Source organism: Delphinapterus leucas, chromosome 19 (genome assembly GCF_059928025.1).
Source record: "Delphinapterus leucas isolate spDelLeu-1000000601 "Yukka" chromosome 19, BTC_Dleu_Yukka2, whole genome shotgun sequence".
NCBI classification, from domain to species: domain Eukaryota; kingdom Metazoa; phylum Chordata; class Mammalia; order Artiodactyla; family Monodontidae; genus Delphinapterus; species Delphinapterus leucas.
In genome coordinates this window covers 61,136,865-61,151,578 of record NC_143147.1, presented here as the reverse complement: position 1 = coordinate 61,151,578, position 14,714 = coordinate 61,136,865, and the positions used below count along the sequence as shown (strand labels likewise).

General features: G+C 56.8%; 2 protein-coding genes across 4 annotated transcripts in view; one reads left to right on the top strand and one right to left on the bottom strand.

Annotated features, from left to right (window-relative positions):
- PGS1 (phosphatidylglycerophosphate synthase 1) overlaps positions 1 to 14,372 on the top strand; it is a 59,810-nt gene extending 45,438 nt beyond the window's left edge. For 2 of the 3 annotated variants that reach the window (XR_002646798.3, XM_022589453.3), the window contains one exon: positions 1,543 to 14,372. The gene's annotated coding sequence lies outside the window, so the exon portion shown is untranslated. The remainder of the gene's footprint in view (positions 1 to 1,542) is intronic. The other variant, XR_016389041.1, reaches the window with a different exon arrangement.
- DNAH17 (dynein axonemal heavy chain 17) overlaps positions 1 to 14,714 on the bottom strand; it is a 175,593-nt gene that overhangs the window by 11,216 nt on the left and 149,663 nt on the right. The window contains exons 69-78 of the mRNA XM_089901595.1: positions 13,880 to 14,084; positions 13,124 to 13,288; positions 12,355 to 12,495; positions 12,025 to 12,195; positions 10,311 to 10,433; positions 9,543 to 9,736; positions 6,307 to 6,455; positions 5,381 to 5,508; positions 3,352 to 3,579; positions 149 to 340 (exon numbers count right to left, since the gene is read on the bottom strand). Coding sequence (XP_089757721.1) covers positions 149 to 340; positions 3,352 to 3,579; positions 5,381 to 5,508; positions 6,307 to 6,455; positions 9,543 to 9,736; positions 10,311 to 10,433; positions 12,025 to 12,195; positions 12,355 to 12,495; positions 13,124 to 13,288; positions 13,880 to 14,084 — 1,696 coding nt within the window. The remainder of the gene's footprint in view (positions 1 to 148; positions 341 to 3,351; positions 3,580 to 5,380; positions 5,509 to 6,306; positions 6,456 to 9,542; positions 9,737 to 10,310; positions 10,434 to 12,024; positions 12,196 to 12,354; positions 12,496 to 13,123; positions 13,289 to 13,879; positions 14,085 to 14,714) is intronic.

The window sequence follows — 14,714 nt, the reverse complement described above, 5'->3', positions numbered from 1 at the left end:
AGATGGCTGGGGTCACAGAGGATTCGCACGTTTTCAGATTTTCTTTGGCCTATGAAACCTATTCAGTGTCTCTTAAACGTGAGACAGAATAATTGAAAGGAAGGCAGGGCGGGAGGACCACCCAGCTGGGCTCCAGGTGGGTCCTTACCTTGGGGTTGGCCTCCAGGTAGTTGTAGAGCACGTTGATGGAGATGGTGAGGTCCCCGTTGTTGAAGGGGTACGACCTGTTCCAGCCCTGGGCCCCAAACTTGCGCCTCTCGGCCACCACGGCGTGGAAGTAGCACAGGGCGAAGAGGATGCACTTGAACTCCATCTCCTTGGTGCACATCTCCAGTGTGTCCTGCGGGAGGGCAGGCACGCGGGTCAGGCAGGGTCCGCACAGACGGCCGGGGCAGGACCAGGGCCGTCTTTGCCAGCTGCTTCGCTGGGGGTGCAGGTGGGGATGAGGGGTGGGGCCTAAGGCCATCGACTGCTCTGAGCCGGTTTCCCGAGTCTCTCCCGACCTGTAGAGTCGGGTAGAGGACGCTTTCTTGTCCTTGCTTCCTCCAGAAATGCAGCTGTACCACTCTAAGTATTGGTTACAAGTCAAATTATTGATACACCTTCCCAATAAAATACTCCCCAATACAATTCCCCCGCAATTATCAACGTTCCTCATCACCTACACGCAAGCAGTACCCCAAACTCGCCAAAAACGATCTGTAAGGGAGGAGGGGATGCTGAGGAAAGCCTTTCTGAAAGCAGGTGGCCCCAGGGAAAGGCCAACCCAGCCCAAATTCTGAAGCCCAGTTCTCTCTGGGTTTGTGCGACTTTAACGGATTAGTCTTTGCTAAGTGGGTGCCTCTGAACACAGGGGCTTCTGGAAGTTAAGCTGGGCTCCTCTTCACCCGCTCAGCCCTATGAGTGCCTCCCAGTGGCCGGGGGCCGCAGGCACGGCAGCCAGAAAGCTGGACCAGGGGACAGACGCCTATCAAATGGTCATCATCGGGAAAAGTGCCAGGAAAAAATACACAAGGTGTAACAAGGGAGGGGCCCTGTCCTGATTCCATGGAAGCCCTGACACAGATGCCCGGCTGGGGTCCCCTCCAGCAAACATGGAAAGGGAGGGGCACAGATGGAGGCTCCATCACCCCAACATCCCCCCCAGATCCTTCCTCGATGCCTGTCCTAGAGACGGCGCCGTCACCTGTCAGCTGTGGGCCCAGGAGACAGGCCTGGCTGGACCCTTCCAGACATTGGCCGTGAAAGGGTGCAGACTGAGACCGCCAACCAGAGGGAGGAACCCGCCAGGCCCGAGGATGAGGGAAGGCCTGGTGGGTTCCGTCTGCCTCCAGAGACTTCCCTCTGGTTGGACCGCTCATCACTGGCCTCCCGGGCCTCTGGGCTCTGTGGTCACAGATGTGCCCGGGGATGGTCTGGGCGCATCCCAGCCACTACTGCCTCTTCCTGTGAAACTCTGTGAAGGCAGTGGGCCCCCGAACTTGGGATGGTCCCCTCAGGAAGCAACAGCTTTCCTCATGGCTTCCCTTCCGATCTTTGCAGATGCCTTAGGTGATGCACAAAGTCAGGGAGCCCTCGAGCACCTCAGCAAGCGCCGGCCACGTGCCCGCTCGCCTGTCCTCAGCCGGGCAGCCCCACCTCGCTTCTGCCCGACAGCGACTGCGCTTCCCGCTGACTCCAAGCGGCCAGAGCATCTCCCCAAAGCCCAGCAGCCCGTCCGCGTCCTCCCGGCCCCCACGTCCCCTGCCAGAGGCCCCAGCGGGCTCCACGCACCGTGGGGAGCTGCTCCCCGGGCTCAGAGGCTCTTGCATTTTCTGTTGCTTGCCCCTCGGGCGTCAGCTGTCTCTACCTCGACACCCACCCCCCGGCCAAGCCTGGCTCGGGAGCCACTCTGCGGCCTGGAGCAGGCCCCAGACTCCTGCAAGTGGGGGACCAGCTTCCTGCCGACCTCGCCACCCTCCGCCACTCCATCACTGACTGATATTCTAGCAAAATATGATAGAAATGAAAAACGGATCACGTGCTCGGATTGACAGTGATGTCGAAATGCTACAGAATTCACTGCGTGCCTCCTCTCCACCTCCGTACTGACTCAGCACAGACAGAAGCAAACAGCTCTGGGACCCCGCACTGGCCTGCGGCCCCCAGTGTGAGCTGCGTCGCCCTGGGGTTTCCGTGCATGTCCCCACATGTTCATCACACCCTGTTCTCACTCCTGTGAACGCGTCCACGCCCCTCACCAGACTAGGCCAGTCACCCGCGTAACGGGTCTTGTTCACTGTTCCCTGAGCCTACCACGTCCTGGGCACACGGACGTACTGTTTGGAGGAAGGACCCGGTCTGCACATCTGTTTTCATGCTTTCCATTCTCTGTGACTTTACACTCTGACCTTGGTGGGTCCTTTAAGCCCATAGGGAGAGGTTAGTGGATGACTCAGATATTGTCACATAAATTAATCAGATATAGACGTTACACAACATTGGCACAATGTGCTCCATACATAATCTTTGTTGGGTGTTATCAGAGAATATGGGGTCTCTTCTTCAAAACGGTTTTAGACTCACTTGGGAGACCAAATGCGTGCACCCAGAAAGTTCTAGTATAGAACAGATGAAGATCAGGTACCAAAAGAATGGACGTAGATGCTGGGGATTTGCAGAGGGGAGCAGGGGTGCCAGGGAAGGCTACACACTTGGCAGGTTGGGGACTGGGAGGTTTGGATGGGGGAGGAGTCACGTGAACAAAGGTCCAGGCGGACACAGCGTGGACAGGCAAGCCGAGGCCCCCCTACCCACCCTGCAGGGCCAGGGCACCCGGCGTCCCTCCACAAGGCAGTGGGGCCTACTTGTCGAGGGAGGAAGACTGGGCCCGGGACCAGAGCACGGAGACCTGTGTGGCGGGCACTACCGCCCTCCCGTCTGTCACCACCGCCCTCCAGCCGGGCGCTGCGGCCCCATCCCCTTCGCACCCGGCCTTCCCACAGCATCGCGTCTCACGGGGAGTGAGAGCAGGGGTCTGGGCAGCACTGTGGCCCCAGCAAGGCTGAATGACCCTCAGGGAACCACCTCGGGAGCTCGGCCCCTTCCTAAGGTGCTCGGACAAGCAGTGGACCCGGCCCACACTTACCGGGCCTCACGTGCAGGTCATGAAACTGATGGATGATACGCGCTTCTGCTCTTTGAAGCTGTGCGCCAGGCACTTTAGATCATTTGCATTTTGCACAGTCCTTCGGGGATCTGTTCATTTTGTGGCTCAAGGAGTGTGTGCGCGTTGGGGATGGCGTGGGTGGGAGAGAACCGGCAGGCGCTGACGCTGGGCCAGGCACGGGACACGGGGGGAGGCCACGCTACCTGGGTGAAGAGGTCCAGGGCCTTGTGCAGGTTGGCGTACATGCCCGTGGGCGGCTCGTTGGTGATTTTGATGGCGTTCTCCAGGATGCCCTGGGGGATGATGTGGGACTCGGGGCTGGGGGCCGGCTCGGCACTGATGAACACGCGGTAGTCATCGTGGCTGCCGACGCTGTACCGCTCCAGCTTCTTGTCCAGGGTGCTCAGCCACTGGGCCACCAGGTGGATGTTCTGCAGCCAAGACCAGGGCTTAGTGCCCGCATACTCCTCTCCACCCCGGGCCCATAGGGCAAGCCCCTCCCCAATGGCACCCGCACTCCCCACCCCGCTGTCCGCCCTTCCCGGGGCGCTGGCCACGCTTGATAATTTCACTGAGCAACTGAGTCCCCAGAGTTGAAGCTTGTTCTCAGTTCGTTCAGGACCTCCAGCCTTGCGGCGAGTCCTTCCTGCCCTCCACCAGCATAAGGGCTGAGAATTATACGGTCCCCACCCCTCCTCTGAGAGGCTTGAGTAAAAAGAAATGACTTGGAGGGACTTCCCTGGTGGCGCAGTGGTTAAGAATCCGCCTGCCAATGCAGGGGACACGGGTTCGAGCCCTGGTCCGGGAAGATCCCACATGCTGCGGAGCAACTAAGCCCGTGCACCTCAACTACTGAGCCTGCGCTCTAGAGCCCGTGAGCCACAACTACTGAGCCTGAGCTCTAGAGCCCGCGCGCCACAACTGCTGAAGCCCGCGCACCCTAGAGCCCCTGCTCCGCAACAAGAGAAGCCACTGCAATGAGAAGCCCGCACCCCACAACGAAGCGTAGCCCCCACTTGCCACAACTAGAGAAAGCCCGCACGCAGCAACGAAGACCCAATGCAGCCAAAAATAATAAATTTATAAAGAAAAAAAAAAGAAATGACTTGGAGAAAAGAGAACCCTCATGCACTGTTGGTGGGACTGTAAATTGGCACAGCCACTATGGAAAACAGTTTGGAGGCTCCTCACGAAATGAAAAATAGAACTACCCTGTCATCCAGTAATTCCAATTCTGGGTATTTATCCAAAGAAAATGAAAACACTGATTCCAAAAGATATGTGCACCCCTATGTTCACAGCAGCATTATTCACAATTGCCAAGATGTGGAAGCAACTTAAGTGCCCATCAACAGGTGAGTGGGTAAAGAAGACGCGGTGTATATACACAATGGAATACTAGCCATAAAAAAGAATGAAATTTTGCCACCTGCGACAACATGGCCGGACCTAGAGAATATGATGCTAAGTGAAATAAGTCAGACAGAGAAAGACAAATGCTGTATGATTTCACTTATACGTGGAATCTCAAAAGCAAAACACATGAAACAAACACAGCAAAACAGAAAGAGAGTCACAGATACAGAGCACAAACAGGTGGTTGCCAGAGGGATGGGGGGAGGAGAGAAATAGGTGAGGGCAATTAAGAGGTACAAACTCCCAGTTACAAAGTAGAAGAGTTACAGGTATGAAATGTACAGTGTGGGGAATATGAGGTAATGTCTTTGGTGACAGGTGGTAACTGGACTCGTCATGGCGATCATTTTGTAAAAGAAAATGAACAGAAAGAAATGACTCGAACCTGAGGTCCCCGCATGGGACCAGGCTAGGCCCTGTGGACTGAGGTCAGCCACGCCGGAAGCTGAGGCGGGCCTGCAGTGGGACCAGCCGGGACCTGGCGGTGGTCGGGGGGCGGGGTGCTTGGAGGGGCTGCAGGACCCAGGAGGGGCAGTCGAGCCAACAAGGGGGAGGGGGGGAGGAGGGGATGTCTTTCTCACTGCTGAAGAATCCACACTTTCAGTGGTGATGCCTCACACCACCTGCCAACCCAGGCAGAGCTGTGCTTGGTGTGGGCGCCTCCTGCCCGCTCCTTCAGGGGCTGTAGGATTCCCAGCCACGCTTGTGAATGTGAATCCCATAACCTGCTTTCTTTCAGGCCTTCAGGCCAAGCCCCACGGGCGCTGAGGCTGGGATCCCTCACCCAAGAGGCACAGGTGCCACCCACCCCCATACCTGCAGAATGACCCAGTGTCCCTTCTCCACAGCCATGTCCAGGGCATTCTCCGCCACCACCTCTTGTCCCTGACCCAGGGACACGTTATGGAGTTTCCCGTTGTCTATGGTAAATCCCAATTTTTTCCCTAAAGGAAAGGAAAACAGGAAAAGCATGGGGATGGCTGAATGACAAAAATGGAGCTTCTGTGATCCACAGCTGGGAATTCCACACCCTACCCCTTTTAAAATTGTGGTAAAATACACATAACATCAAATGTACCACTTTAAAAGCCATCTTAAAGTGTACGATTTAGGGACATTTAATAATTCAGTGTCATGCGACTGCTTATCTGGTTCCAGGACATTTTTATCGCCCCAGAAGGAAACCCTGTACCCATTAAACAGTCATTCTGCATCCTGTTCCCGCCCCAGCCCCTGGCAACCACTAATCTGCCTTCTGCCTCTACGGATTCCCCAGTTCTGGACGTTTCAGATACAAGGAATCGTATACCGTGGAGCCTTTTGTGTCTAGCTTCCTGCCTTCGACACAGTGTTTTCTCGTTCCGTCTACGGTGTAGCCTGCGTCAGTGCTTCGTTCTCTTTTATGATTTACCACTTTGCCATCAGCCATTCATCAGTGATGGACGTGTGGGTTGGATCTACCTTTTGGCCGTCGTGAGGGGACCTGTTTGTTTGGACACCTGTTCCCGGCTCCGTTGGGAACGTCCCCAGGAGTGGAATTGCCGGGACATGTGGTGACTCGATGTGTGACTTAGGGAGGGACCACCTGCTCACATTCCCACCAGCAATGCACAGGGCCCCGTCTCCCATCCCCTCCCGACACCTGTCACCTCCGTGTGTCTGATACCTGCCCTGCTAGTGGGTGTGAAGGGCCGTCTCACTGTGGTTTGGACTCGCTTCTCCCCAGACCCGGCCGCACTTACCCAGGGCCTCCACGTCCTTCAGGGGGTCAGCGCCCGGGGAGAGGATGAAGAAGATGGGGGTTGAGGGGCTGCTCTCCTCGTAGGACTTGGAGAACTCAACGCTCCGGCCCTCTGCGAACTTGCTGCCCATCTTCTCCTCCACAAAGTTCCTGAGGGGGACACGCCTGGTCAGACCCGAGGCGAGGGACCGCTTTTCTGGGGGACTTTCTTAGGCAGAGAAGGGCCTCTAGCTGGAAAGTCGGTCTCTACAGGGGCCTCCTGCAGGCAGCGGGGGTGTGGAGGGGAGCGTGCGCGGTATTTGGCGGTGTTCGCGCTGGGCACCCTTTGCGCCCGTCCACCTGTGCACAGACAGGTGAGAAGCTCTCAGCCAGCTGATGCCACCCCCACTTTCAAAGGCGTGCAAGGTCAGCCGGGAGGGAACCCGGGCTGCAAGTGTTCCAGGTGACCACACCTCAGCGCTCCCAAGGAAGGGATCAGTTTCTAGTGGCTTCCTGTTTCCCACACACACTTCCTATCTGCTCTCCAGACCGGGGCAGCAACACGGAACAGAACCTAGATCGGCCTCTGCGTCCTGAGGATCTCCCCCGACGGGGGCTCTGAGGAGGAAGGACGCGTGCGTTAGAGTCGCTTTGGTGAGCTCCATGGACCACAAAACATGGATCATCAGGAAAGTCACAGAAAAAACCCAAACTTCTCTTTACATAAGCACCCCTCTGTTCCAAGCCCCAAACTCTATCTTGACCCTGATAAGGCTGGGGTCAGTCGAGGCCCCTCTTAGGGTGACCTTGGGATCTCAGCTCTCTGCCCCTCTCTCTTGACCACAGGTGGCTGAGCTCACTGTATCTGAATGAACCACAGGAGCTAAACTTATGTCCAGTGTGGTCTTTGAAAGAAGGACGATGGCAGCCTCCCTGGGAGAGAACACACTTATTCCCGAGGAGTCGGCAATCTGAGCGCTCTGAGCATCGTGAAGACCCGTGGGTGGACCTGTTCACATAGAGGCTTCCCTCTGAGTCAACGGGGAGTCTGCGGGCGGGTGCCAGGTGGGCCTTCCCACTCCCGTGGGAGTGATAGCTGTCATTCGCTCCCCGGTCTGGCCTTTGCTGGCCTCTATACAGACCCTGAGCCAGCGCTGACCACAGGCCGGTGGGAGGGCTCCTGCTCCAGGCCCCTGGTTGTGCTTGATTCTGGCCTTTGGAATTGACCCAGAATGTCAGTGCTAGAGTCCTTGCCCGGGAAGGAATTCTAGAAGGTACAGGTCCTGCCTGGGGCAGGAATGTCACAAGCTCCCTGCTGCTCCTGACGTGGCCGGGCCACGTGGTCATTCTCTGCGGCTGAAGTGATGATGGAGAGTAGAGGGCTCCTGGTTCCGGTCGGGCTCCGCTGCTCCTAGTGCTGTGTCCTGGGCACAGGGGTGCTAGAGCCGCCCCCAGCGGCTTGCATGCTGGCAGGTGCTACAGACCCGGGCGGCTGTTCTGGGGAGCCCGTTACCAGCACCCCGCCCCGCCATGGGCGAGTTACCTTCCCTGGGCCTGTGGACCCGGAGGAGGGGAGGTGCCCGGCTCGAGGGGTTGGCGGAGGGCGGAGTGAACCCAGGGTGCGGGGGGAAGGCTCTGAGCGCGCCTGGCACCCACGCTCTTGACGACTGTGTGTTATTACTATTCGCCGTGGACTTGGAGTTGAACTTCCTTGCTCTTGAGCTCCACCGCCCTGTTTGATTTGGGAGGTGAATCTGCTTTCCTCGCGACCACTGCAGAGCATGACTTGGGTTCGCCTGGCGTTTGCGGTCGCCCACGCGGTTCCGATGCGTTTTCTGCCGTGGTGACTCGGGTGGCTCTCAAGGGTGCTCTGGGGGCCGTGGGGCTGGACACCCACCCATGCTCAGCTCACCCGCAGGCGGTGTCCCCCTGGATGCTCAGTGCCCTTCGCCTGGGCCTTCCCCACACTGTGTCCGTGTCCGACCTTCCCGGGATGCCTTCCTGCTTTCTCCCTGGACCAGCTCGACTCTCCCTCGTGACGTGATTTCTTGCTTCACTCCGCCCGCTCCCCTCCCGCACCCAGAACCCCTCGCAGTCCCTTTCCTCTTCAGTCCCGAGAAAACAAAGCAAAACAGAAACACGCGTCTGTGAACAACCCGTGGGTGTGAGTCAGGCCTCTGCTTTGTCAGACGTGGGCATCTTTTGGGAAATCTGGTGGCTTTCAGGCCACTAGGACAAACGGAAAACCAAGATGCCCCCCTGAGACGGGGCCTGTTTCAATCCCTCCCTCCCCCACGACGCCATGGCCAAGACGCCCCTCTGAGAACGGGGCCTGTTTCATTCCCTCCCTCCCCCACGATGCCATGGCCTGCCCGGGCCGGCCGTGCAGATGTTACAGCTGTTGATATTCCTGAAGTCTTTCTGTGCTTTGGGGAGTGAAAGGAACGGGCGCTGAAACCCGATGGTTAAGTTTCCAGTCCTGGAGGCGTTTCAGGTCCAGAGAGATTGTTCACGAAAGCAGAATGGTTCTCTTTGCAAACGAGCCGTAAAAATAAAAGATTTCCTCTAAATCCAGCCACTGAGGCCATGAAAGTCCTCGGGTGCTGATGGCTCTGCCACTGCTTTCTCCCCACAGCATCCTTAAAGGACCCCGCGTGGTCGTGGCCTTGGAGGTCATTAGCGCCCAGGCTTTTTAAAAAAAATAAATTTATTTATTTATTTTTGGCGGCGTTGGGTCTTTGTTGCCGCGCGCGGGCTTTCTCTAGTTGCGGCGAGCGGGGGCTACTCTTTGTTGCGGTGCGTGGGCTTCTCATTGCGGTGGCTTCTCTTGTTGTGGAGCACGGGCTTTAGGTGCGCAGGCTTCAGTAGCTGCAGCACGCGGGCTCAGTAGTTGTGGCTCGCGGGCTCTAGAGCGCAGGCTCAGGGGCTGTGGTGCATGGGCTTAGTCGCTCCGCGGCATGTGGGATCTTCCTGGACCAGGGCTCGAACCCGTGTCCCCTGCACTGGCAGCGCGCCCAGGCTTTTATAAAATCTTGGTGGCCAACCCGGGGAGTTTTATCTTCCCGTCGCTTATCTCGGGGCGCCTCTCCTCGCCCAGGGTCAGGGGAGCCGGGGGTTCCTGTTGGCCACCTTCAGAGACCCCAGAGCTACGAGAACTCAGAACGGGAATTGGTGGGTGGGATGGGAGGCTCCCACTCCCCAGCCCTGAGGCCCAGGCCCAGGCTGGGGCGGGGGTGGGGTGGGGATGGGGGCACTCACTTGATGGCGTAGGTCATGCGGTCGGGCCGCACGCACCTCAACATGCACAGCTTCTGCAGTGCCGTTTTGTTCTTCCACTCCTTGGGGAAGACCTCCTTTTCGGGGGCTTCCGACTCCACGAGCTTCTTCCACCGCTTGGCGGATCCCTCGATGTCGCTGTCCAGGTTCTTGAACTCATCCATCTCCGAGAGGGCCTGGGGGCAGACGGCCTTTCAGCTCTCCCCCATCCCAGTGGGCGCCTTCCCCACGGGCTCCGGGAAAAGCATGACCATGGGGCCTGTCGCTCAAACGATGAGCTGCTGGGGATGAATGGCTGGGACGAGGGAGGAATCCGATTGGGGATGTGACTCCTGGCTGCTTCTCCGGGGGCTCTGGAACAGGGGTCCTGCTCATCCCAGGGGGCCGCCTTCCTCTGGTCTTTCTGAACTGACACAGTGAGGGCCCCAGGATTCTGAGGAATAGCCTTGACACTTTGCATTTTCCTGGAAGTGAGGGGAAGCGGCGGAGGGGCGACCCCTGGGCACACCCTGGGGCCCATCGCGGCTCAGCTTGCCGCCTGCAGGGACGTGATGATGAAGTTGCTGCGCTCCAGTAGGACAGCACAGTCCCCGTGAGCTGGCAGGCAGCCCATCAGTGCCTGGTCCCACCTCTGAGGCCTCCTCGTTCTACTGAATGTTACGGCCGGGAGCACCTTGTAAACATGTCTGGGGCGAGCAGGAAAGGCCGCGAGGTGGGGAGAGAACACAGTGTTCAAGTCTGAAGGCCAACCTTGATGCCGCCCCATCCCTGATGCTGCAGGAAGTCCACGGGTGACACGACCCCGGCCTTGAACGGGAACCGCAGAAGGAAATCCAGCTCCACCGGGTTCAGCTCCTTCTTCATGGACAAGACCTGAGGGGCCGTGGGGCTCGCTTAGATGTTGCCCTACAACAGGGGCTCATACCCCTTGCCTGCAGGGGAAGCACTGTCCTGCCGCTTTGGGGTCAGCCCAAAGCTTGGTCAGCACCTTGTTTGTTTTTAAATTGCGGTACAATACACACAGCATAAAAATGTACCATCTTAACCCTGTTATGGTCTAAAATCCAGTGGCATTTAGTGCATTCATGCTGTTGTACAACCATCGCCACTGTCCAGGTGCACAGCCTTTTCATCACCCCAGAGGCAAAGCCCCTACCCTTCAGCAGTCCCACGCTCAGGCAGCCATCAGTCTGCTCTCTGTCTCTACAGATTTGCCTTTTCTGGGCATTTCCAGTAAATGGAATCATACAACACGAGGCCTTTTGCATCTGAGCGTGTTTTCAAGGTTCATCCGTGTTGTAGCACGTGTCAGTGCTTCATTCTTTTTATGGACGAATAATGGGCCAGTGTACGGCGAGACCGCATCTCGTTTACCCAACAGTCCGTCGCTGGACGTTTGGGTTGTTTCTGCCGTTTGGCTGTCGTGAAAACGCTACCATGAATGTTTACATGCACGTATTTGTTTGACTACGTGTTTGCAATTCTTTTGGGTATATACGTTTTCTGGTCACATTCGAGGTCACCTTGCCACAGGTGCGCACAAGCTCTCTGGGCTTCTAGCAGGCCCTGTCTTGGTCACTGAAGTGGCTCATTGGGCAACTGGCCCAGCCCCTCCATCTCAGATGGACGACAGGGGAGCCAGGGCCGCAGTCACTGTAACCTCCCCAGTAAGGAGCTCACACAGCGGCTTTCTCAGATTCCACAGAGAGTTTCCCCTGAGTCAGGGTCTCTTTTTTTTTTTTTTTTTTTTTTTTTAATCTTAGTGAAATAAAAAGTTCTTTGGGCCTGAAAAGAGTACATTCTACTCTGGAAAATTAGGGGGAGCATCAAGGAAACTTATCTTGATGTGCTCTTAGCAGGGAGAGAAACAGGGAACCCGTTACTCAGAGATTCACATGGAAAAGAAACCTCCTTAACCTGGACCCCTAATTCCAAGTTGGAGTTTGGATGGAAAGCTGGGTTGACATTGATGCCCAAGCTAGCTATGAAATCCGTGTTCCCAATAACACTTATAACATGGTGCAAACAAAGTGGCGGAGAGGTTGTTTAATCAATTTAGTGGAACCAAAATCTTTAAATATTTCAGCAGGTCTGTAAAAACAGGGGGCATGTTTACTCATTAGTACCCTTCTTTCCCATCCACAGCGGACTAACCGCTAAGGCGGGACTGTCGGCTCGGCATGACTTGAAGGGACTAGAATGACGTCTCTCTTTAACTGACCTCCCCTCCCCTTCAATGGCTCCCATTGGGACACCTTTCCTGGTACCAACTCAAGAGCCCAGGTGTGTTCCACATATTGTTAAAAATGCAGGTTTGGATCCACTGGGTCTGAGCCGGAGCCTGAGAATCTGCATTTCCAACACCCCCCCCCCCCCACTCTCCCCCAGCGCCCCACCTCACCCCACGGGGCTCCGGTGCTGCCCGTCCAAGGACCACACATGGGGCATCGAGGCCAGATGTTACCTGAAATGTCACCTGTGCGAGGAAGATGAGTTTGTCTCGCTCGAAGAGCCCGCGGGCCGTGTACATGTACACGGAGTAGGTGATCTCGTCCGTCAGGTTGATCACACGCTGTTTGACCTCATCGGCGGGGGCGGTCTTCTGGATGGCCTTCTCGAACACCACGTTGAAGGCCTGGTCGGGGAGGGGGGGTCACCGAATGCAGGGGGCTCCACGCTGCCCATGCGGGCTCTGGGGCACTGCTCAGACCCGGGTGCTGGTGCCCTGGGTCCCACCCCCCAAGCCCACCTGCAGCCTGGGCCCCAGTGGCCCCGGACCCGGATGCAGCCGCACCTTGAGTGAGAACTGGTAGATGGGGTTGATCTTGCTGAGGTCGTTCAGGATGAAGTACAGCAGGGACGCCCTCCTCGCGGCTGGCACGTAGTTCTCTCTCGCCTCGTTGATTTTAACTTCTGTGATTTTTGCCTCTTGCACCTCAAAACAAACAATCAAACAATGGGCAGAAGACCTATGTAAACACTTCTCCAAAGAAGACACACAGATGGCCAACAGGCACATGAAAAGCTGCTCAACATCACTAATCATTAGAGAAATGCAAATCAAAACCACAGTGAGGTATCATCTCACACCAGTCACAATGGCCATCATTAAAAAGTCTACAAATAACAAATGCTGGAGAGGGCGTGGAGAGAAGGGAACCCTCCTACACTGTTGGTGGGAACGCAAATTGGTGCAGCCACTATGGAAAACAGTATGGAGGTTCCTCAAAAAACTAAAAATAGAACTACCGTCTAATTCAGCAGTCCCACTCCTGGGCATACATCCAGACAAAACTATAATTCAAAGAGATACACGCACCCCTATGTTCATGGCACCACTATTCACAATAGCCAGGACATGAAAATAACTTAAATGTCCATCTACAGATGAATGGATGAAGATGTGCCTGGCGGGCATCCATGCGCCTTGACCCTGCCCCAGGCCCCCAGGGGCCTCCATGTGGCTACGGCTTCTCTTCTCAGTGACCATCCGCCCAGCTCCCATGCCCCCTGTGTGCTCCGGCTGGGGGTGCAAGGGGGTAGCCCCCAAGATGGTCTTTTACCTTTTCCTCAATCTCGCTGGCCATGTGTTTGGTGGTCTCCAGATTCTCAACTAAGGCTGTGTCTCCCAGAAAGTTCCCCGATGCGGCCGACAGACGGGCCAGCAGAGAATCTTCCAGCTCTTTCAGAACAATCTTAAATTCATTCTGAGACTTGGTGAGGTTCGCCTGCAGGAGGGGTAGAGACCGGGAAGGGAAATCAGTCGCTGGCACGGCCTGGTCCCCCAGCTGGGGGGCTCGGGGGGGCTCAGGGCCAAGGCCCTGGGACTCGGAACGGGAGGAACACGGCAAGCCTGGAAGAAAGGGGCCGGAGTGGAGGCCCCCAAGCAGTGCGGGGTAGGGGGCCCTGCATCTGGGCCTCGCAGCTGCTTGTCATGGGCAGCTGTGCAGCAAGAACGTGGGGACCATGGGACATGAGTGGGGCCTGGGACCCCTGTGAGCCCACGTGTATGGCTCAGCCAATCAAGGAAGGGCCTGGTACACAGGGGCCGACAGCAAAGACATTCTCGTGGGGCAGGAGTTCGGTGCTTTAGGGCAGCCCGGGCACTGCTGTGACTCCTGTTCTTTCAGTGAAGCCATCACTTGATTTAGAATTAGATTCAGGAGGCAGCCGGGGAGGAGGAGTGACTCATTCTGTCGTACCAGACACACTCAGTGTGACAAGCAGGGCACCTTCACAGCCGCCAGACGCCTGGGTCACAGTGACCTGCCCCCTGCTGCCTCTGAGCTGCCTGCCCCGCTCCTCCTGTCTCCACATACCTTCAGCTGCTCCAGATCTGGGCGCTCTTTGGCCACCACGGTGGCCAAGAGCTGGTCCTCGAGCCCGTCCCTGGTGACCAGGAAGTTGATCAGGGTGCACTGGGCCTGCATCTCGGGCTTGTAGTGGGGGTTGAAGCGCTTGGTGTGCAGCATCAGGCGGAAGTTGGGGTGGTATTCCACCTCTTTGTCGCCGATCTTAATGAACCTGGCGGTCGGCGGACGGAGGGGTTAGGAGGGTCCCCGGCGACCAAGGGATGGCAGCACAGACAGACCGCCTTTCCCGCCAGCCTGGGAGGAAGGTCCAGACTTCTCAATGACATGTTTCACTATAAAGCTGCTTAGAATAAAGGTCTTCCAGAAGCCGTCGGCACAATTTTCCACTTAACCGGGAAGTGTCTCCCCTCTAAATACACGGAATCATGTGGGCATATTGTGCTGGGCTTTACCCTGATTAATAAATAATCTGAAACTTGAGGAAAAAAAAAACAAACCCACAACCATCCCTCTCTGGGCTGTGACCGGCCCTTCTAGAAAATGCACCTGCTCGCTCTCTGGCCGGTTTGTTCTGATTTTTTAGGAGCATTTAACTTGACTCTGCCTGCACATCTTACTCATCTGGAAGCCTCTGCAGAAACACTCTGGCCTGGGCTCCACCCCAGAGCCATTAACATCAGAAAGATGTTGACACCCCAATTCAGAACACCGGGACATCCCTGGAGCTCCCCAGGTGAATCTGATGAGAGGCCAGGGTGGGAACCCGGGTCGGCTCACCCACTGGGGGGGGGGTCGCTTCTCTCCGGCGCCCCACTCTGCTCTCCCCTTTCTGGCTGAGCTC